The sequence below is a fragment of the Peromyscus californicus genome, unplaced genomic scaffold (assembly GCF_007827085.1).
Source record: "Peromyscus californicus insignis strain IS unplaced genomic scaffold, ASM782708v3 Scaffold_18__1_contigs__length_77618521, whole genome shotgun sequence".
Lineage (NCBI taxonomy): Eukaryota > Metazoa > Chordata > Mammalia > Rodentia > Cricetidae > Peromyscus > Peromyscus californicus.
The window spans coordinates 42,277,845-42,300,296 of record NW_026294480.1 but is presented as its reverse complement, the minus strand read 5'-3'; the positions used below and the strand labels follow the sequence as shown (position 1 = coordinate 42,300,296).

At 39.7% G+C, this 22,452-nt stretch overlaps 1 protein-coding gene across 1 annotated transcript in view; it reads left to right on the top strand.

Moving 5' to 3' along the window:
• Positions 1-22,452, top strand: part of Ddx4 (DEAD-box helicase 4) — a 69,064-nt gene that overhangs the window by 7,395 nt on the left and 39,217 nt on the right. The window contains exons 3-7 of the mRNA XM_052743291.1: positions 5,125-5,211; positions 10,690-10,747; positions 12,006-12,083; positions 15,938-16,015; positions 19,047-19,097. Coding sequence (XP_052599251.1) covers positions 5,125-5,211; positions 10,690-10,747; positions 12,006-12,083; positions 15,938-16,015; positions 19,047-19,097 — 352 coding nt within the window. The remainder of the gene's footprint in view (positions 1-5,124; positions 5,212-10,689; positions 10,748-12,005; positions 12,084-15,937; positions 16,016-19,046; positions 19,098-22,452) is intronic.

The following is a 22,452-nucleotide window of genomic DNA, read 5'->3' as shown; positions in this document are numbered from 1 at the left end:
ACTCAATGGTAGAGAGCTTGCCTGGTGCGCTCAATTATCTAGGTTCAAACTCTCGCAATGCCAAAAAAAGAGACGCTGATATTAAACTCTAAGATGATCCAAGTTCCAATCAATATTTGAACATAATCATATAAGATGGTATGCTGAGCTCTCTCAATGCACACAGCCATGAGAGCATTTTTGTAAGCCAACACATTTTGCAATCGTTTGTTATATAGTAAAAGGTAACAAGAAGAGGGTTGTGAACTCTGGCCATGTGGTAAAGATAGTGTTTTTCAGGGTTCCTCATTGCATAGTTCTTATAGTCTCCTTATATTTGGGAAAACATTGTGGTACACACCTTAGGGATTTATTGTTCTTCCCCTAATTTTTCCCTAAAGCTGAATTCTCAGCCAAATGCTGGTGATGTCCCCTCTGTTCAATCTTTTAGTCTTTATCTTATTTTAAAGCTTTGTTATTGCATTTATTTATTCTGTGGGGTATGTGTGTGAGAGGATGGGGGCTGATGTGTGTGTGTGTGTGTGTGTGTGTGTGTGTGTGTGTGTGTATGTGTTCAGGCCATGGCGCATGTGTGGAGGCCAGAGGACACCTTGTGGAAATCAGTTCTCTCCTTCCCTTATGTGGGTTCCAGGGATCAACTACAAGTCCACAGGTTGTCAGGTACCATCTCACTGGCCTTTGACTTATTAGTATTTGATTTTGGCTTTTGAAGCCGGATGTTATGTTGCACAGGTTGGCCTTGAACTAACCATGCAACTGAGCTCCTATTCCTCCTGCCTGTACCTCCCAAGTAATGGTGACAGGAGTGTGCCACTGGACCTAGCAGTGGCAACCCTTCAATCTCAGAGGGCAGACAAAAGGGTTCATTTCAGGTCCAGGTTCACAGACAGGATCTGTTTGTTAATGCATTACTGCTCTTAAGGTGAAATACTTAAAAAAAAAAAGTACAGGATTACTGATAGTGGTAACATTCACAAATCCTCTTTCTATTGCTGCTCAGGACACAGAGGAAGCCGGCTTTCTTTGTTCTTTAAGGCAGATAGTATCCAGTGGGAATGGAAAGATCGACACCCCGGTGTCCTGTGTTTCCTAGAACCTGTTCACCAAATTCTACAGTTCAATGATGACTCTCCAGTTTGTGGTAAAGGGCCAGAAATGGCTGTTGGTGTGAGGAAGGTTGTCCAAGAGACCCTGACCTAGAATTTGGCTTTTCTTTTTCTTTCAGCTTTAGCTTTCATTACACACTTGTAACAGCACTAGGGCTACTAACATCATGGAGGAGGGCCTGGACCATTACAGGCAGGACCCCTCAGGAACACTACTCAAACAAGACCAATTTCTGAGCAGCAATATCACTATTAACTCATTACTGGGGACAGATAGTGCCGATAAGTCTCATCCATATTAAATACTTGACAAGTTAAATCATGAATCAGGAAGTCGCTAAGTAAGCACAGAATGGGAACAGGTGTTGATGAAATGTCTTTACAGTGGAGAAACCCTGCTAGAGAGCAGCCCCCCATATCCCGAGTCTTCATCTGTACCAGTGTTTCCCACACTTTGGCTACCTGAATATCATCTTCATGTTGCTTCAGTATTTCCCTATTATTATATATCTAAGTTTTTCCTCAGATGAATAAAAATTTTAAAAGGACACATAAATTTAGCCTCATTCTAAGCATTTACATCTCTAAAAACATGCTTGGTGTGCTAGATATAGTTTTAAATACATAACAAATAATAAATTTAAGCACAAAATGACTATCAAAATGGAAAGTGTCCATGAATTGCTTAATGATTGTTAGTGGTATATACCACAGTCTGGTAAACATTGCCTTACAAAAAAATACATATTCTCCTTCTCTCCCCCCACTCCATCTTTTTTGAGACAAGGGTCACTCTGTATCCCAGGATGACCTTCAGACCTGGGGGATCCCCTGCCTTACTCTCCCATGCAGTGGGATTCTAACCACAAACTACCACACATGGCAAGAAATTTAATCTTTTAAAGCCCTGCTTGTATGGACAGCCCGTCCATTGAATGCTTTATCTGATGTTTTGCTAACAAGATGGTTTCTGGAAGATGTTGTACCCCTTGCACCTCCATTTTGTGACCCTACATAGTTCTAATATTTGGTATTTAACTTACATCTATGTGCAGAGCTTGAAATTCTCCAATATTTATAGTGCCTAAGGATGCACATCTCTTTTCTCTATTTGAGGTGGCCCACTTTTGGCCTGCTGGTGTATTAAAAGAAAGCTTTAGCAGTTTTGCTAGGCTGCTAAGCCACATGCAGTACACATCCACAACAAAAATTGTCACTAAGATAATGTGAAGATAATACTGAGAACATAAAAATACCGAAATGTGGGGTCTCGTCGTTCATATAAACTTGGAGAACTCAGTGCCTCTTTCTAAATCACAGAGGTCTTACCTACAAGCTTTACTCGGAAATATTTACATTTCAAACTGAAATAGAAAGTTAAATAAAAGAGTCAAGGAAGCCATTCTGTTACTTTATTATATGAGATTTGGAGAATTTGGAGAAGGTATGTGTGGTCGAGGGGTTTCCTCCACTAAGCTTTCTAATGAATCTTTTGAGGAAAGAGACTAAAAGCTTGAAATTCTACTCACTTCTTCTCATTACCTTTCTCTCCACTAGACTGTCCCTTGAAACTAGCTCGTTCTGTTCATAGTACCTAGTATAATCCCTGACACTAGTACATGCTAGTTTAACACAAATAAGCGAACACTTGTCTTCCCCCTGCCTTGCAGTGTATCACTGCCACGCTGTCAGAGGGAACCAGGAAACAGAATACACTGGCTTCATTTTTTGCCCACAAAGGGTAGAGTGGAGTGGGGCCTGGGCATACATCAAGGAGCAAATGTTTAGTGAATAATGTTTGCTCTATATCTGTTTATGCTCAATTGTAAGTTATATTTTTATCTTTAGCTCAAAACTGCATTACAGTTCTCATCAGAATCACTTTTTAAAAACTAGGGCTTCTATATATATAGATAGATATATATTTAGATATATATATATATCTATCTATCTATATATATTTTTCCACAAAAAGCCATTTCTTTGCAATACCTGGAACAATAAGAACCTATTCACTCCAAACGTGAATAACAAAGAATTTTTGTTTAAAAATATATTCATTTTAGGAAGTTTGTTCACATTTTAAATGAAAGCTATACTAAAGGATATAGTGGTTTGGTCTTTCTTAAATGTGACATAGTCTGGCAGGCTCTATCTAGTGCTCACTAGATAAACGCTAACATCTTTTTTGGTGCTGAAACAGAAAGGTGGTTCTAGGAAAGTTTAAAGCAAGCTCAAGCTAGAGTGCTTCTCTCTTACATCTATCATCTTGTATTAGGATTTAAGTTCTTGACAGATATCTAGACATTTCTTCAAAGATTCAGAGAAAGGAAAATGATGGAAAAAAATGAGAACTGTGCTTTACATACATTTCATTGTTATGCTTTTGGGGGGATTGGGAAAAACATTGAAAGATTTTCCTTCTAGAGAGACAAGGAATGGACAGAATTAGAATATGTAGCTAATGAGCGCTCTAAATACTGGCAACTGCCCTCATGGATGTGATGGGGTAGACCATAAACCCAGGCTTTGGCAAACAAGCCATTTCTCCCTCTTTTCTGCTTGAGGGGCTGTTTTCTTCCCATAGACTAGCTTTCTTGAAAACTCCAAGATGAAATCTCATCCTCGCCTTTTTTTTTTTTTTTTTTTTTTAAATGGGGAGGAAAAAGAAAAGCATTGCTTGCACTCGATTTCAGTAGAGGAGTGGAGGCAAGCGTATTCGTCAAATACAAAGAGAGAGCTTCAGACATTTAGACCCAGCAGGGCCAAGCCAGGCACTGTGGGAGGTCAAGACAAGGCCTAGAGAGCAAGGAGAGAGGGCATTGGCACGGCTCCCATCCAATCTTGAAAAACTTTCGTGGGAGAAAACGGAGCTGAGGAGCCCCTGGGGGGGGGGGGGGGCGTCCCAGGAGACGGGAAGGATGCAGTGGGTTGCAGGCCCAGGGCCAGCCCGCTCCCGCAGGCCTAACAGGCCGCACCGCCCCGGGGCCTCGGCTTCATCCAGGGCCCAGAACGTGCAGGCCCCCTCCCTCCACGGGGCAGGAAGCCGCGCGGCGCCGCGGGCGCTGATTGGCTGGCGGGCCCGGTTGCCTGGTGCTATTTGTTGTCCGCCCCCGCGCACTCGACGCAGTCGGCGTCGTCGTCCGCACACACGTGCAGCCGTTTAAGCCGCGTCGGCGGCCGCGAGGAGCCCAGGAAGCCCGGAGGGGAGAGGTGAGTGGGCTCGGTGGCCTTGGCCTTGTCTCGGCCGTCGGCCATGGACGCCCGAGCCAGGCCCGGCGGCCTCCGGGGGTCCCGAGTGGAGGCAGAGCCGGGGCACACGGGCCTGCGTGCGGTTTGAGGCCGGCCTCGCGGGCCCTCCCCTCCCGACCTGCGGCTCGGTGCTGGGTGGCGCGGGTGTGAGTTCACACTTGGGGCCTGCAGCGGAGGGAGGCCCAGGCAGCCGTCTCTGCTCAGCCCCTGGGCGGCCGTTTTCCAGGGGAAACGGTGTTTGACGGCTCCCCGGGAAGCTCGACGCCCTAGGTCGAGGAGAATAGGGCCGCCACCTTCCGATGTCCTCCCCGTCCCGGTCTCCCGGGCCTCCACATCCTGTGTGTCTTTGAAGGGACGCAAAGGGAATTAACCTTGACGGTCGCAGACACTCCCTGCCCAGCCACCCCGGATGCAGCAAGCCCTTTGGGAATCCCTTGAGGGAGAACAACAGACAGATTTTGGGCAAACCTAGGCATTGCTGGGGACATGGGGACTGCTTGAGTGATTCACCTCGGCTTTGAAAGATAAAAATGCTGGCTACAAATATCACCCGTAGGTGAGAAACAAAAGGCTTTTGGGGAAAGTGATGACATTCGTCTAGTAGCTGCAAGTGATGTGTAGGGACAAAATGATAATTTATATTATATCAGTGCCTTGTGCTTCATTTACTATGTCTTTCGCCAACACCACAGCCCCATAATTGAAAGATAACTATTCTGATGTGACCGTGGCCAAAAATGTATATATATATGTATATTTTTTAAAGGAACCTGTAGCTACCATGGGAGATGAAGATTGGGAAGCGGAAATCCTCAAACCTCATATGTCTTCCTACATTCCTGTATTTGAGAAGGTAATGAAACTCACAGTGTAGAGTCATTAAATGTTGTGGATTTTTATCAGCTAAAAATCAAACTGCTGAGGAAGTTCTAAATTATTATAGCCTGTTTAGTATTTATCTGCATGTGATCTCTATTAACTATTTTATGGGGAATGAGAAAAGCAGGCTAAGCGTCAAATTGAATAACGTCTAAATGGTATTTTGATAATCACAAGCAAAAGCTGTAATACCACCAGTGTAATTCAAATCTCAGTGCTTTAGGACTTACAGGTGAACACAAGTTTGTACAAATGTGCTTGAAAGTCTTGACAGATAACTTGTATAGAAAAAGTTGAAAGTAATGGTTGGATTGAAAAGTAAGGAGCTAAATGAGAATATATTAGGCTATAAAATATTAGATTTTTTTTCTGAATGGCATTGGGGAATTAAAATTGTAACTCAAGGAGCTTTGGGGTTTTATATATATATATATTCACACAAATAATAATTTATTATTATTATTATTGGAATGTACTTTCTAAGATACCATTTTTGGCCAGGCTCTGGTGGTGCACACCTTTAATTCCAGCATTTGGGAGGCAGAGGCAGGCAAATCTCTTGAATTCAAGTCCAGCCTGGCCTACAGAGAGAATCCAGGACAGCCAGGGCTACACAGAGAAACCCTGTCTTGAAAAACCAAAACACCAACCAACCAACCCCCCCCCCTTTTTTTTTTTTTTGCAGAAGCTCCCTCACATTCAGAAGTTCCATTTTGTGTGTATATCAGTTCTGATTATAAGTGATGTCTTTGTGGAAATGCTTATTTTATACAAAAATAAAATATTCACTGTTTTGATTTAGTTGGGGTTGATTGATATGTGGACTTTGAATTCAGATACCCCAAATAATAATCTGAATGTATAATATTTTTTGGATTGAAACTTATTTAGCACTAGCAGCTTTAGTGTTATATATATATAATATATATATATTATATATATATATTGGGATATTATATATATATATATATACACACACACATACACACACACACATATGTATGTACACACACACAGTGGTTTTTTGTTTTTGTTTTTGTTTCTCTGTGTAGTCATGGCTGTCCTAGAACTAGTTCTGTAGACCAGGATGGCCTTGAACTTACAGAGATCTGCCTGGCTCTGCCTCCTGAGCAATTGTGTTAAAGATGAGTGTCACCACTGCCTGGGGTAGTGTGTCATATTTATTATTTATTTATTTATTTAAAATAATTTATTTTTATTTTATGTGCTTTGGTGTTTTGCCTGTATGTATATCTGTATGAGGGTGTTGAGTCACTTAGAACTGAAGTTACAGCTGCCATGTGGGTGCTGGGAATTGAACCTGGGTCCTTTGGAAGAGCAATCTGTGCTCTCAACTGCTGAGCCATCTCTCTAGCCCTATAGTTCTCTCTGAATCATGAAAACATAACATTTTTGTAGACAGAGGCAAATTACCTAAAAGTCTTGCTGTCTTGTTAAATTTTTAGTATTTGTTTTTCAAAACTAATTTGCATAGTTTTAATGATGTGCATAACAATATTTTTGATTTTTTTTACTTCAACACCAATTATGATTTCTTAAAAATAATATTTTACAGTAATATAAAATTTTGTCCAAAGAATGCATCATAATATGTGATTTTCTTTGGCTTTTTAAGATAGTAGTAGTTTTTCATTATCTTATTATCATTAGTATCCACAGCTGTGTTTAATTTGGGATTTTTTTTTTTCCAGAATGGTCAGAGGACATTTAATGGCTTATTGTTCCTTCTGGTTCTTAATAGATTCATATGATAAAAATTTAATTTACTGATACAGGCTCTGTTGTACTGGATTTTGTAAGTCATCTGTCTGATTTTTCTTTTCTTCAAGATTTTTATTGTCATGAAATGTTCTTTAAATAGCATTCTGCACTGTGGAGTGTGTTGTATATATTTGTTGCACTGGGTTTCCGAAGGTGAATGGTGGTTGAATTTCTCCCCCCTCCCTTCCTTCCCTCCTCCCCTCCTCCCTTCGTCTTTACCCTCTAAATGCCGGGATTATAGGCATGGCCCGTCAAATCTGGAAGGTGGTTAGATCTTTCAAATATACCTTTTTGGAATCTGCACTTTTTAGTAATATGACCATGTCTCTTGACATCGAGAATACTACATTGATAATTCTATCCTATGATTTAATATCGTCGTGTGGAGCCAGTTTGTAGTAAGTTTTTATTCTTGTCTTCAAACTCGACACTTGGTGCTCCATTTACAGTGTAGTGACTTGGCTTAGTTAACCTGAAGGAACACGATACAATCCATAGCTTTGGTGGCCTTCCTTGTTTGAGTAAAAAATGCAGATGATAAGGATAAATAATATTCTTAGGGAGGAAAATCCTAAGGTCTTTTATTCAGAATTTTTTTTTTTTACTTGGTTTTTTCGAGACAGGGTTTCTCTGTGTAGCTTTACGCCTCTCCTGGAACTCACTTGGTAGCCCAGGCTGGCCTCGAACTCACAGAGATCTGCCTGGCTCTGCCTCCTGAGTGCTGGGATTAAAGGCGTGCGCTGCCACCACCGCCCGGCCAGAATTTTTTAAAGACACTATTTTGAGTGTTCCCAGTGAATTTTCATTTCCATTTTGAATTTAGTGGTTTTGAAATAATCTTGTGCTAATATCATTGTAAACAGTATCTGTGATCAGATTTTTAATGAGCATTCTTTGAGGTATAATAATATTTACTTTGAAATACTAGGGCAGTGTTCTGATAGCTCTTAGAACTTCTAAAATCTAGATTTGGAAGTAAACGTTCCACCTAAGGATAGAATAAAAGATGTGATTATGAAAAGCTGTTTAGCAATATAGTCGGGAAATCAGTTGTTACACATTTGTACATTGTTGGCATATTGGGATGAGTGTATTAGATATTCACTTTGATTATTGTACTGTGATGCTTTTTGTTAACTGAGAGTAATTCTAAATAGCGATCATTTCTGTGTAAGGCCTATTTGTCTTTTGGGTACATTTTAGGATAAACTCCTGAAAATTAAAGTGGAAACAGATTGAGTTAATCTGTCCATAATTGTAATGTTATTAAGCAGTAGTAGCAGTTAGTAATAGTTGATGAAATAAAATAAATTTGTAGATGACATCTCAGACTTAACAGTAAGAATATAGGTAAACAGAACTGTATTCATTTAATGATATTTGTAGCTACACTGAGAGAATATTTATAGGTCACATATTTTAAAGTTTCTATATTGGTGTGTTTGGGTGGCTTAAGAAACAACAAATGGTTTTTAGCTGGTTGTTCTAAAAGCAAATGAATAACATGACCTATGATTTATTCAACATATTTTTACTTAATCCTGTGTGCTATAAATAGTGTTGAACATGATAAAATACTTTCTTTCAAAGACATTGTATTTTAGGAGACAGAATAAACACATTCGAGAAACAACTAACTACCTGGCAGAAAGAGCCATAAAAACAGAGAAGTGTGAGTCTGTTATGTTGGGGTAGGTTTAGATCAAGGGAGAGGGATTGCTTCCTGGAGGCACTGACATGTGAACTGAAGACCAGGAGTCTCTGCAGGACATCATGTGAAAAGGTCCCAGAAGGGACAGACAGCATATTAGGACATTAGGAAGGCAAGTGTATTAGTTTCAGATATCTACTGTAACAAATCGCCATAAAATGGGTAATGTGAAACAACAGTTTGTTCTCTCATTGTCCTTGGAGCCAGAAGTTTGAGATCAAAGTGTCTAGAGATCTGCCCTCCTTTTGGAGGTTCTAAGAGAGAATCTTTGGAGCTTCTAGCATCTGTTGCAAGTAGACAGTCCTCAGCTGTGGTTCGTGTCACTCACCCAGCTCCTGCCACCTCTGTGTGTGTGTATGTGCATGTGTGTGTTTTCCTTTTACCTCTTAATGACACTTGGGATGACAAATGAGGGCTCAGATGAATATTCTATATCAAAATCCTTAATTATATCTGTTATGATCCTCTTTCAAATAAGGTATTTATTAATTCCAAGGATTATCGGCGTATATGGGATATAGAGTACACCCTAGCTGAGAAGCTGTTGGCAGTGGGTGGCAGCTAGCAGAGGGAGAGTCAGCTTTTTTCAGGGGTGCAGCCCCTCAGAGACTACTTGTGCATATGCTGGCTAAACTAAGTAAGTGGACTCAGGGCTTTGTAAAAATCACAAGAAGTTGGGAGGGAGAAGTGGTGTGGGTCCAGAGGAGGAGTTGAAGGGGAGGGAATGAGGATTAGGTTTGATCATACATTATAGGCATGCATGAAATTCTCAAACAACAAATTCCAGGATTAGGACTTGGTCTCTATGGGTGTCCATTGTGCAGCTTGGATAGCCAGTATGGCTAAAGCATAGTGAGTGAAGAGAGTGGTACAAACAAATTAGAGGAGGAGGAGGGAAAAGGAAGAGAGGAACTGAAAGTAATTAGGCATGTGTGCTTTGCAGGACTGAATGGGATGGATTTAGGTCATGAAGGAAAGAACTTAAGAATGATGAGTAGGTTTTTATAACTTAAACTACTAAATTGATGATTTGCTGTTTCCTGAAATGGGGTTTCTGTGGAGGGTGAACAAGTTTGGGAAGGAAAAATGAGATATCTGTATTTTCTATGTTCAATGCCTTCTATGCCTATGAAGGCTTAGATGCGTAAGGATGGCAGCCAGTAAAACATATATAGATGGAACATACATACATGTGGAATATATATGGAACGTGTGTGTGTGTGTGTGTGCGTGTGTGCACGCCTGTATATGTGTATGGTGTGTTCCTTAGAAGGATTACACCCATACATAAAAGTTTAATGATTATCTCTGTAGAGTAAGAGTAAGAGTGTAATGGAGACCAGAGTTGCACATCTTAGGTCCCAACTCCCAAACCCTCAAAATGGCGGTGCCACTGACAGTGTCCAAAGGGCTCAGCTCAGGCTGGACTCTTGACAGGGTAAACAGAAGGATTGGTAGTGCAGATAGATAGATAGACGCTTAACATTGAGCATTCCCCAGAACTGGTGAAATGGGTTTCTGCCTGCCAGGAATAGCTACTTTAGCTCAGCATTAGCACATACCTGTCACACATATCTGAGCCCCATGCTAACCTGGCTCTTTAGGTACCTATTAGCAGTACCTTGTAATGCATGTAAAAGCCACCCTGGGAGCCCACAACTCCCTCCCCACTACCTTAAACTTCCCGGCTGCTCCAGTTTACAGCTTCATAAACCTTACCATAGGCATACATGTATAAGAAAAAGTATCTCATGTATTTTGTGTGTATGAGAGAGGGAAGAAGTGAGGTGAGGAGAGAAAGAGACAGTGTATGAATGGAGATACTTCTCCTGGTTTCAGGCACAGAGGGTCTTAGAATTTCTTTCTCATGAAAAAGGAAGGGACTGTAATTTTCTGTTTGTGAAATAGATGACATGTTCTTATTATTCAGAGTTGAAAACGTGGTTTTCTTTCTTACAGGATAAATACTCTTCTGGAGCAAATGGAGACACTTTTAATAGGTCTTCAGTTTCATCAGGTATGTGTTAAGGCAAGATGGCTTTTTTTTTTTTGAGGTTAAAGGTTTTGTATAATACTTAAGGAGTAGACTGATAGACATAGAGTTTTTTAAATTTTCTAGTGAGGATTTATTCTAGTTTGGATATTTTGGATAGGGAAACTTATATCTAAAGAAGATACAATGTTAGAGACCGTATTATTTCATTTAGAGAGTGCTGTAAACTTTTTCCAACCTGGGGGTTGCATATTTGGCTTCCGGTTGCTAAAGCATTGTCAGGCCTCCTGATATAAGGGAGCAGGATAGATAGTAAAATTATTAAAATAGGTTCTAATTATGATGTTTGTCCAAAAAACAACTGTTTAAGCCAGACACTGTCATACTATCAAGAGCATGAGTTGTTTGGCATCAGAAAACTAATTTACCAAAGTTCCCAAAAGAATGAGAGATAAGTTTCAAAATAAGTTTCAAAATAAAGGATTCCAATCTATTCTACTGCTCCTAACCCCTTTCTCTGTATACATTTTTATTTGAGCTGCCCACCTTCCCTGCATGTGTACTACCATACGCTGTAGAATTAATGTGTACAGTAACATGGTAGACTAGGACTTGAGTAAGAAATTAAATCATGGCAGTAGTCTTTTGCTTGGTTGAAACAGGCTGAAATGTGACTGCTGCTGTACAGTGAAAGATTTTTTTTATGGTAAAATGTACATAACAGTGACCATCTTCACCATTATTTTTATTATTATGTGCATTTTGTGTGTGTGTGTGTGTGTGTGTGTGTGTGTGTGTGTGTGTGTGTGTGTGTGTGTGTGTATATGTGTGTGTATGGAGACCAAAAGATAACTTTGTGGACTAGGTTCTCCCTTCACTCTTAGGTGTTTGAAACTTTAGGGAATCAAACTCAGATGGTCTTGTACAGCAAGAACTTTCTAGTTTCTGAGTCATCTTGCCAGCCCTGATCTTTGCCATTAAAAATTAGAAAAGATTTACTTATTATTTATGTGTATGAGTGTAATTTAACTTTGTTTTGAGAAAGTATCTCATAAATTCCTAATACTGGCCTAGAGCTTACGTTGTAGCTAAGGTTGTCTGAATTTGTCAACTTCCTACCTCAGCTTCTCTGGTAGCTTGTCTCTGTCACTTTTCTTTTTAGTAAATAAAATCCCTCTGTTATGTGTGTGGCACATTGAAAAAGCTTTCAATTTGTTTATATATATATATATATATATATATATATTTTATTTGATGTGCTTTGAAATGTTATTTGCTTTAGAAATGGAAGATGGACCTTCTGGAAGAGATCATTTCATGAGGAGTGGATTTTCCTCTGGAAGAAATTTGGGAAACAGAGGTAGGTATGGTCTTCCTATAACCTGAACTGTTGACTAATGACATAGGGGCTTTGACTGGCTGTTTAATGCAAAATTAAGTGTGCTGTAACTCAGTGGATGGAAGGTTTTGTTGGTATAATGAATTAATTTTTATTTAATGTCTGGTACGTGGGGATAGGGCAGAGAAACAAAGACAGGTATGCCCAGCTAACTTCAAACACTGTCTAGTATAATCCGTGCTGGCCTTAACCCACACTGACCATAAACTCTCCATGTGTAATAGAGTGCCGACAGGTATTGAACTTGTGACCCTCCTTCCACAGCCTCCTAAGTGCTGCTAGTAGAGGCCTGTGCTACCACTTCAGAGAATGCCAGTGCACTTTACTGCTGTTTTACTTCCTTGGGATAATACGACATAGTTAAGTTGACTGACTACATGGACAGATTGCTGTTTAAGTTCAGATTTCTGTTTCTAGGAACTGATGTGAGAAGAACGTTTGTAAAACCTTTGGAGGGTAGAATAAAAGGACCTCCTTGAGTGTTAAGTTTTCTTAACAAAAACCAGTATGGGAGATAGTTCTATTAGCTTATCAATATTAAGTTTAAGGAGTTATTTTACCAAGGTTGATTTATTTATTTATTTTGAGACAGGGTCTCTGGTAGCCCAAACTGGCCTTGAATTTGCTGTGTAGCTGAGACTGGCCTTAAACTCCAGTCTCCACCTTCCAAATGATGCAATTATAGGCATCGCTAAGTCTGGCAAGACTGGATTTTAAAATTGTATTTTTAGAGCAATCAATACTTGCCATGTGTGGTGGATCCTGTAATTCTTGCACTTGACAGGCTGAGGCAGGAGGATTTTGAATTTAAGGCTGCTCTGGACTGTACTCAAAACCCTGTCTCAAAACAAATGAACAAACAAAAAGCTAGAAACACTTGGGTTTGTAGATATTAATAGAGCAAAATATCTTCATTTTTCCATAATTAATAGAGTTTAAAGTGCTGAAAACATTTTGTACTATGTTTTATTATAATACAATAGCCTGTTATTAAAATTCCATGTTAACTTTAACCTGTATGAGCCTTTTATCTTTCAAGGCATAGCATAGCTGGGACTGTTTGGTAGTTTTAAAACACCTAACACTCATTCTTAAATTGGTCTTTTGAAAAACTTTATTGAATTTTCAGTTGCTATCATAATTAAGGTATTTCATTTGACATCTGGAAAATCTTATTTCTTATTTATATACAGACACAAATTTGAATTTTATATTTGAGTATATTCTTTCTACTAATTGTTAATATCATCTGTAAGTGTTAAGGTACATTTTGTTTTTAAATGTTTACATATTAAGTTATGTTGCTGATTTGGATCATGTAATTAATTTTTTTTCATTTAAAAGACATTTCTTTAAAAGATAGTTTTACTTTGTAGCCTGTCTACCTTGGACTTGCTATGTAAACCAGACTGGCCTTGAACTTGAGGGATCCTCTTGCCTCTCTCTGCCTCCTAAGTGCTAGGATTATAGTGGTGTTCCACCACACCAGATAGACCATGTAATTGGGTGAGCTAAAAGGTTCCAGTGTTGGTTTTTCTAGCTACTACTAACAATAGAAATAGTTAATATCTTAGTATTATATTTAGGAGAGAATTAACAATGTAGTTATATTTTCAAATTTTAAAGAGGTTACATGATACATTTTGATGTGGGCTTCTAAATAATTGAGTAGAAGACTATACTTTCAGGGCTTTTCTTTCTTTCTTTCTTTCTTTCTTTCTTTCTTTCTTTCTTTTTTTCTTTCTTTCTTTCTTTCTTTCTTTCTTTTTTTCTTTCTTTCTTTCTTTCTTTCTTTTTTTCTTTCTTTCTTTCTTTCTTTTAGTGCTGGGCTTAAAGACATGCTGCTGTCCCTCACCTCAATAATACTTTTTCAGTGAGAAAATGACCAATGTAACAGATTTTATCACAAGTTATTTTCATTGTTTTAGTTTGAAATACACATTTTTTTTTAAAAAAAATCAGAACTCTGTGAGCTAGGTGTGGGGATGTACATACATATTTCCAAAACTAAGGAAGCTTAGCAGCATGTGGGTTCAGAACCAGCCCAGAGCTGCGCAGTAAGATCTGCCTCAAACAAAACCAGAAATCCCTCTTGTGTGAATGCCAATAGCTTTAAAAATTATCTTTGTACTTTGTGAACTCAGAAGTTTATAGATTCATGAGTATGTTTTTTCCTTATGACTGACTTAGCATTTTATATGGTTTAATCTTGGCAGTGTTGTTTGAACTTGTATAGTTCAATGTGTGTTAATGTGTTTTTGATTTTATTCTTAGAAATGCAATGTACTGCTTAGCTTTTTATGTCTTTCAAATGATGGCTGAATATCTTTAAATTCTTGAATTACATACAATCCTTAAGATATGATGAAAATACTCAGCTGTTGGACTATGTCATTAACACATGCTTTTTGGAGTTTTGAAGGTTTCCTTCATCATTTCAAAACTGGAATGTTACAGAGATGAATAAGACAGTTTATAGGGATCATAGAGAATGTGTTTTTCCAGTTGTAGTGTAGAATAACAGTGCGTGCTGATTTGGATGTCTCTGTTGCTCCTTTCTATTCCAGGTAGAGAGGGTGGTAAGGTGAGGAACTGTGTGTGTGTGTGTGTGTGTGTGGGGGGGGGGGGGGTTACTTAAAATACACTGTATGAAATTCTGTAAGAAATAATGAAAATATTGTAAACAATAACCGACTGCTCCTTGCCGTGGTATCTCTGACTTTAAGATTATTTTTCTTTTATGAGGTTCTTTTATCAGTGCTGCCCAGGCTGGTCCCAAACTCCTGGGATCAAAGGATTCTCCTGCCTCAGCTTCCTATGTAGCTGGAACTGCAAGTGTGTCCTACCTACCAAGCTAGCTGGTTCTTAGTGGTAGAGAAACACATGGAACGTTACAAAGAAGAGAATAGTGTGCTGTATGGAACATGGAAGAACTACACATGGTTAAAGTGCTAGAAAAGACTTCACAGAGTAATTGGTCTTCTGAAGGATGAACATTTCAATAGGAAAAAGAACAGGAAAGCAGGAAATGCCTTGCCAAAAGGAATATCATGTAGAAAGGAACAAAATATTAGATTTGGGCACACACATATCAAAAAAGCTAGGTGTGGTGTCACACACCCTTAATCCCAGCACAGAGAAGCAGAAGCAGGTGGATCTGAGTTTGAAGCTAGCCTGGTTTACCTGGTGAGTTCTAGGCCAGCCAGGGCTACATAGTCGGAATCCATCTCAAAAAGAGAGTGAAAGTAGGACGCTGGCAGGGCGGCGACTCAGCCCAAGGTCCTTACTGCTGAGCCCGACAGCTGAGCTGGGGTCTCCGAACCCACACGGTGGAAGGATGCAGGCCATCCTCTGACCTTCACCCGCATGCTCACACAGAACATAAAAGTGTAAAAAATGTTTCTAAAGCAGGAACTTCAGAAGAGATAAAAGTATTAGGAAAAATAATAGAACAATTAAAACAGAACATAGTGCTGAATTTTCCGTAGTGAAGATTATCGTGTGGACTGAATGTAATACCTTGGGCTATCGAGATGAGGAGGATTCAGTATCTAGAAAATCATAAAGTGAATTCCTGATTAAAGGTAAAAGAATGAATAGACCTTACATTTTACCGCTAGTAAATTTATGATTTTTACTTTGGACTCATAACTTGAGAATTAAAAAATAACTTGCAAGTATATTACTTATTTTTAAGTCCCTTTTCTATTTTCTTACTGTCTGTAAAAGTCATCTAACCCTAAAGATTCATTTCATCCCTATTTGTTAATGACACAGTTATGCATATTAAGAAGTTTAACTATAAACTTTTTCAGATATTGGCGAGTCTAGTAAAAGAGAGAACACACCTCCAGCTGGGAGCTTTGGAAGAGGAAAGGGTTTTGGAAACAGAGGTAATTGCTTACAATATTTTACAAACAAAATTTTAGTTGACTCCAAGGTTCCCAGTTATGTTTTTTTTTTTTAGAAAATAAAACACATAAAGAATGTGGCATGCTAGAAATTATGAGGACCACAAAGTATTTTCATTTAGATATAGTATAAAAGCCACGGTTTATGCTGCTTTGGGTATATGCAGTGTTCCACTTGTCTTTTTAAAAATTTGTTTTATTATTACTGTTTGTATGTGTATGTGTGGGTGCACGGGTACTGCAGTGTATGTGTGGGCGCACGGGTACTGCAGTGTATGTGTGGGCGCACGGGTACTGCAGTGTATGTGTGGGCGCACGTGTACTGCGGTGTATGTGTAGGCGCACATGTACTTCAGTGTATGTGTGGGCGCACGTGTACTGCGGTGTATGTGTGGGCGCACGGGTACTGCAGTGTATGTGTGGGCGCACGTGTACTGCGGTGTATGTGTAGGCGCACGGGTACTGCAGTGTATGTGTGGGCGCACGTGTACTGCGGTGTATGTGTGGGCGCACGGGTACTGCGGTGTATGTGTGGGTGCACGGGTACTGCAGTGTATGTGTGGGGTGTATGTGTGGGCGCACGGGTACTGCGGTGTATGTGTGGGCGCACGGGTACTGCAGTGTATGTGTGGGTGCACGGGTACTGCGGTGTATGTGTGGGGTGTATGTGTGGGCGCACGGGTACTGCGGTGTACGTGTGGGCGCACGGGTACTGCGGTGTATGTGTGGGTGCACGGATACTGCGGTGTATGTGTGGGGTGTATGTGTGGGCGCACGGGTACTGCGGTGTATGTGTGGGTGCACGGGTACTGCGGTGTATGTGTGGGGTGTATGTGTGGGCGCACGGGTACTGCGGTGTATGTGTGGGTGCACGGATACTGCGGTGTATGTGTGGGGTGTATGTGTGGGCACACGGGTACTGCGGTGTATGTGTGGGTGCACGGGTACTGCGGTGTATGTGTGGGGTGTATGTGTGGGCGCACGGGTACTGCGGTGTATGTGTGGGTGCACGGGTACTGCGGTGTATGTGTGGGGTGTATGTGTGGGCGCACGGGTACTGCAGTGTATGTGTGGAGGACAAAAACCCTTCCAGGTATTGTTCTCTCCTTCCACCATATGGACTCCAGGGATTGAACTCAGGTCAGCAGGCTTTTGCAGCAAGCACTCTTACCCTGTTGGGCCATCTTGCTGGTCCTCCACTTTGCCTTTTCCTCTTGCTTTAGTATCATTGGTTCACTATACATGAGCCCCAATTCTTTCCTCCTTTACTACTCAGTTCCCTGGGGAGACTTGTTTATACCTCAGTAGGAGAACTTGTGTGCTCATCTGTAGCTGAGCAAAGGAAGACCAGTAATGTATAGGTGGGAGAGCTTCCCAGTCTTCAGAAACTGAATGCTGACTCTTCCTTAGGACAGGGATGAGAGAAGCAAGCAGCAGTTGAGAGCGGTGGAATAGTCATTTTCTCAAGCAAATTCGATGATTGCAAATACTTAAGTGACAGTAATAATTTAAAACTTAGGGTTTTTTTGTAGAAATATTATTTTTTAGGGATTGCATCTATCTTTTGAAAGGAAGTATCTGCTAAAGAATTTTTTGGTCAATCATACAGTGAAGCTCTTGGGTACTTGCTTTTATATGAGAATTATATGTTAAATTTCCATGGCATTTTATTGCTGGGGGCCCCTTAAATTTGGTTAAACCTGAGGATGTTAAGTGACTTGAGATAACATGTATATATCATGTGTATAAATTGAACAACTGTATAAATAATTCGTTAGTTCTTTTTTTTTGTTTTTGTTTTTTGTTTTTCGAGACAGGGTTTCTCTGTGTAGCTTTGCGCCTCTCCTGGAACTCACTTGGTAGCCCAGGCTGGCCTCGAACTCACAGAGATCCGCCTGGCTCTGCCTCCCGAGTGCTGGGATTAAAGGCGTGCGCCACCACCGCCCGGCTCGTTAGTTCTTATATTAAAGAAGCTTAATTGTAACTGAGTACTTTATAATGTAGTTAAGACCATGATTGATAGGTAGGTATTTATATTGACATTTAATTTTAAGGTATGTATCCCCACGTATCTTTTCTGTGTGTGAGAGAGAGTGGGACAGGCTAGGGTGTCTCACTATGCTGTCCTGGTAGGCATCTAACTCATTAACTCAAGTGATACTCTATAACCAGCTTCCGAGTAGCTAGGGCTACAGGCTATTAAGAGTCAGCATTTTGGAGATAGCTCCCTCACTGAACCCAGAGCTCACTGATCTGGCTAGACTGCCTGGCCAGCAAGCCCCAAAGATCCTCTGGTCTTGCTTCCTCAGTGCAGGAATTAGAGGCACATAACATTGTGTTTTTTCACTTCCTTTTCAATATTCATTGCAGTGCTTTTTCAGAGTGGTGCTGGGAATTGAAGTCAAGCCCTCGTGCCTACATGGCAGGCACTTTATCAGTGAGCCGTCTCCTCAGCCCCAAATTTAATTTTTTTTTATTTTTGAATAGAAAGTCAGTAATGGTTATAATGATACATATTGTTGTCTTGCCTGCGCATATATAGAGGAATATAGGGTATTTGAGAAAATATAAAATTTACTGAAATGTCTTTTAAACTTAAAAGAATAGAGCCAATAACTTGATGAGGCAGAAATGAGTATAATTTGAGTTGGTTCTCATACTGTATCTGTATATGTAGTTGTATAAGTTTATCTCATTTTGAATGTCATCATAACTAGCTGTCCCTGAAAAGTATTTTATACTTTTAAAACAGATTTTAGTGTATATGCATGTTCTATGTGTTTTTGTACACATGCCATGGAGGCTAGAAGTGGGCATCCGATCTCTTGGAGCTGGAAATACAGGCATTTGTAAGCCACCTGCTGAGTGCTTCATCTGAACCCTTGCCCTCTGATAGAACTGTAAGCACTCTTAACTGCTGAGCCATCTCCAATTCTGAAAAACTTTTTTAAAAACTGTAGAGGTAAAACAAATTCTTTCAGAAATTTGAAGTTTCCTTTTATATTTTGTATAGGTTTTTTAAATAACAAGTTTGAAGAAGGTGATAGCTCTGGTTTCTGGAAAGGTAAGTTGTGTTTTTGTGGCAACTTTAAAAACTACAATGTTAGAAACAGGCTAGAGAGATTCAGATTGGCAATTTTACTCAGGGCTAGCACTAAGTTATGTTATGCTCAGTTTCATGAAGCAGCTATAGGGACCTTAGGCAAGGATGTAGATAAAGAAGTCAGGCATCTTTAATTCGGTACTTTGCCACTTGCCTTAGTTATATCAATAAAGTACAACCATTGAAAATTGTTACATCTGTACATACAGGTACAGGTAGTAGAAAAGGTAAATCAAGAGTTAAAAGTCTACTCTAGGGAAAATGTAGTTGCCACCAAGCCTGATGATCTGAGTTCAATCTCCAGGACACATGGTGGAGGGAGGACAACTGATTCCTGAAATTTGCTCTTTGACCTCTACGTGTGCTTATGGCATGTACAACCCCCCTCATACATACATAAAATAAGTAAATTTAATGAAAATAAATTTTAAGCCACGTGTAGCAGCTCATACCTTTAATCCCAGCATTTGGAAGGCAGAGGCAGGTGGGTCTCTGCATGTTCGAGCTAGTCTGGTCTACAGAGTGAGTTCCAGGACAGCCAGTGCTTCATAGGGAGACCCCCTCCTTGAAAAAAAAAAACAAGTAAATTTAACCCCACTCCAGTGTAAGTGCTGGAGCTGTTTAAACTCCAGGAAGTCTAAGAGGAAGATGGCTGGAATGTGAGTCTCTGTTCAAAGTAAAGCCATGTCTAAGGAAAAATAGAATAATGTTATCAAAAAGTCAGCAATGCTTTCTCAAGTCTGATTGACAAGGTTTGTGTGGGGTCTTGTATATAAAGAGCATCTCTGGTGATTCTAATGTGCCTTTTGTTTGAAAACCACTGACCTGTAGAATCCTCATGACATTGGGTTCCAGAGCTTATTCACTTCTTGGCCCTGGTTACCTACTAGTTGAGCGATATTAAAACAAATTAGTCACTCTAAGCCTGTATTTATTACTCTGTAGACTGGAGGCCATCCATTTTTTTGTGCTATTTAGGCTGTTAGTAAAAGAATAAAGCACAATACTAGTATTTGTGATAAATATTTAATAAATGTCATTTCTTTCATCATTAGATACTTGAGGTTTGACTTTGGAATGGAGCTTAGTGGTAGTCTTATAGGCACAAGACCCTGGGTTCCATCTCCTAGACTGGAGCAAAGAGAATGGATGGGGAGCTTATTTTATTATATGCTTTGATTCCCAAAGTCAAAACCAAGACTAGACATAATCACTAAAACTCTTTAAAAATTGAGATTGGGTAATTGTTGCTTTTGAGACATGGACTTACTCTGTAGCCCAGGTTGGCCTTAAACTGGGCAGTCTTCTTGGCTCAGCTTCCTGAGTGCAGTGCTGGAACTTTAGATATGAGCCACCATACCTGATTTAGATTGGATTGTAGTGTATGAAATACGACAGTTTCTTGTAACCATTGTTTTTAACCCTGCCCCATTCAAAAGAAAACATATAACATAGAATTAGTATTCATGAGGGGAAAAAAATCACTTAAAATGTTTCTACTTTGAGTACTTTAGTTTTAATCTAATTTTAACTTAGGTGCTAGATGTATTAGTTGTGTTTTCTCATTACTGTGACAAAAGCAACTTAAGGGAGTTTGTTTGAAGAAGTCGGTAATCCATGGTGGTGGTGGTGGGAAGGCATGGCAGTGGGAGTGTGAAATGGCTGCTTCTGTTGTACACACAGTGAGGAGGTAGAGAAAAGGATGCTGGTGATGCCCAGCCCACCCTTTCTTTTTCTTCAGTTCAGGACTCTAGTACATGGATAGTGATAGCCACATGCAGGGAGGATCTTCCTTCATCTTTTCAGACTCTGGAAACATCCTCACAGACATGCCCACAGTTGAGGTTTTACATGATTCCACATCCAGTCAAGCTGACAGTGAAACTTTACCATCGTAATGATCAAGATTTTTTCTATCTAACCACAAGTTTTCCACTTTCCCCATTTGAATCCTTTCTAGCAATTGTGGGTCCAATAACAGCAGAGCATAAATCAAGTTCTCATTATGCTAAAGAGAGCTTTTCTCCAAAATGGCTTTTCCTTTTATCAATCTCTGATTTCATTGTTAATTAATCCCAAAGACGAAAAATGACACATACAGATCAAATTCTTTCAGACGCACAGTTACAGGCAAATCTAGGAATGGGTTGAACATCACCATAGCATCTTTGCTTGCAACACATGGGGTGTTTTGTGATTCTTTGCCCAGCTTGGTATAGATAAGGACTGGAGATTTTGGAGTTGGGTGCCTGAAATTTGAAACCCAGACCATCCTGGTAGTTGTAGTGTCTTAAAAACGTTATTTAACTTTTTTTTTTTTTTTTAAAAAAAAAAAAAGTTCTCTGTTTATAAGATGAGGAGTATAGCCATTGGACACAGATTTTGTGAGGGTTAAAGTTAATTCAGCAAAGCGAAACTGGGTGTGATTGCCTGTACCTCTAGACCTAACTCTGGGAATACTAAGATAGGAATATCAGGCCAGGCATAGTGGTTTCTCCTTTTAATCTCAGCACTTAGGAGGCAGAGGCAGGTGGATATCTGTGAGTTCAGGGTCAGCCTAGTCCACAGAGAGAGTTCCAGGACAGTTAGGACTACAAAGAGAGACCCTGCCTTAAAAAACACAACACAACACAGCAAAACGATAACAAAAAGATAGGACTGTCACTTGTGCCCAGGAGTTTAAGACCATCCTGGCAAATGTAGTAAGACACTATTTCCGACAGATAGGAAGGAAGGTAGGAAGGAAGGAATGTATTAATGATTTATTTAGAACAGTGCCAGGTGCATAAGTTATACATGACATCATTTTTATACCATGCAATTAATAGGTTATAACTATTTAATTTTATTTAATTTTTGTTTATTCTTGGCTTTATCTTCTATATCCACAAAGATCACTTCTTATTTTAAACTTATTTCTAAATGGTTAGATTCATAAGAAGTTGAAAAATAGTATAGAATTGATTTTTCTCCAAGTTCTCCTAATGCCATTATTCTATTTTACTTCTTAAAGTGACCAAACTAAATACAGGTTGTTTTAGGGGAATAGTTGATGCAAGATAATATAAGACCCCTTCCTTTTTGCCAGGTCCTAAAGTGATCTCTAGGATATTTTTCAAATACAGATGTGTTAGCTCTCGCCTCATTATCTCAAAGTCAGTCTTCTTTCTAAAAGCCCTTTCTTTTCCAAATATATTTCTTAAATCTTCTTTTCGAGAAAGTTGTGCTAGATGATTCTAGGAATATATGCTTGCTGGACAATGGTGGCGCATGCCTTTAGTCCCAGCACTCAGGAGGCAGAGGCAGGCGGATCTCT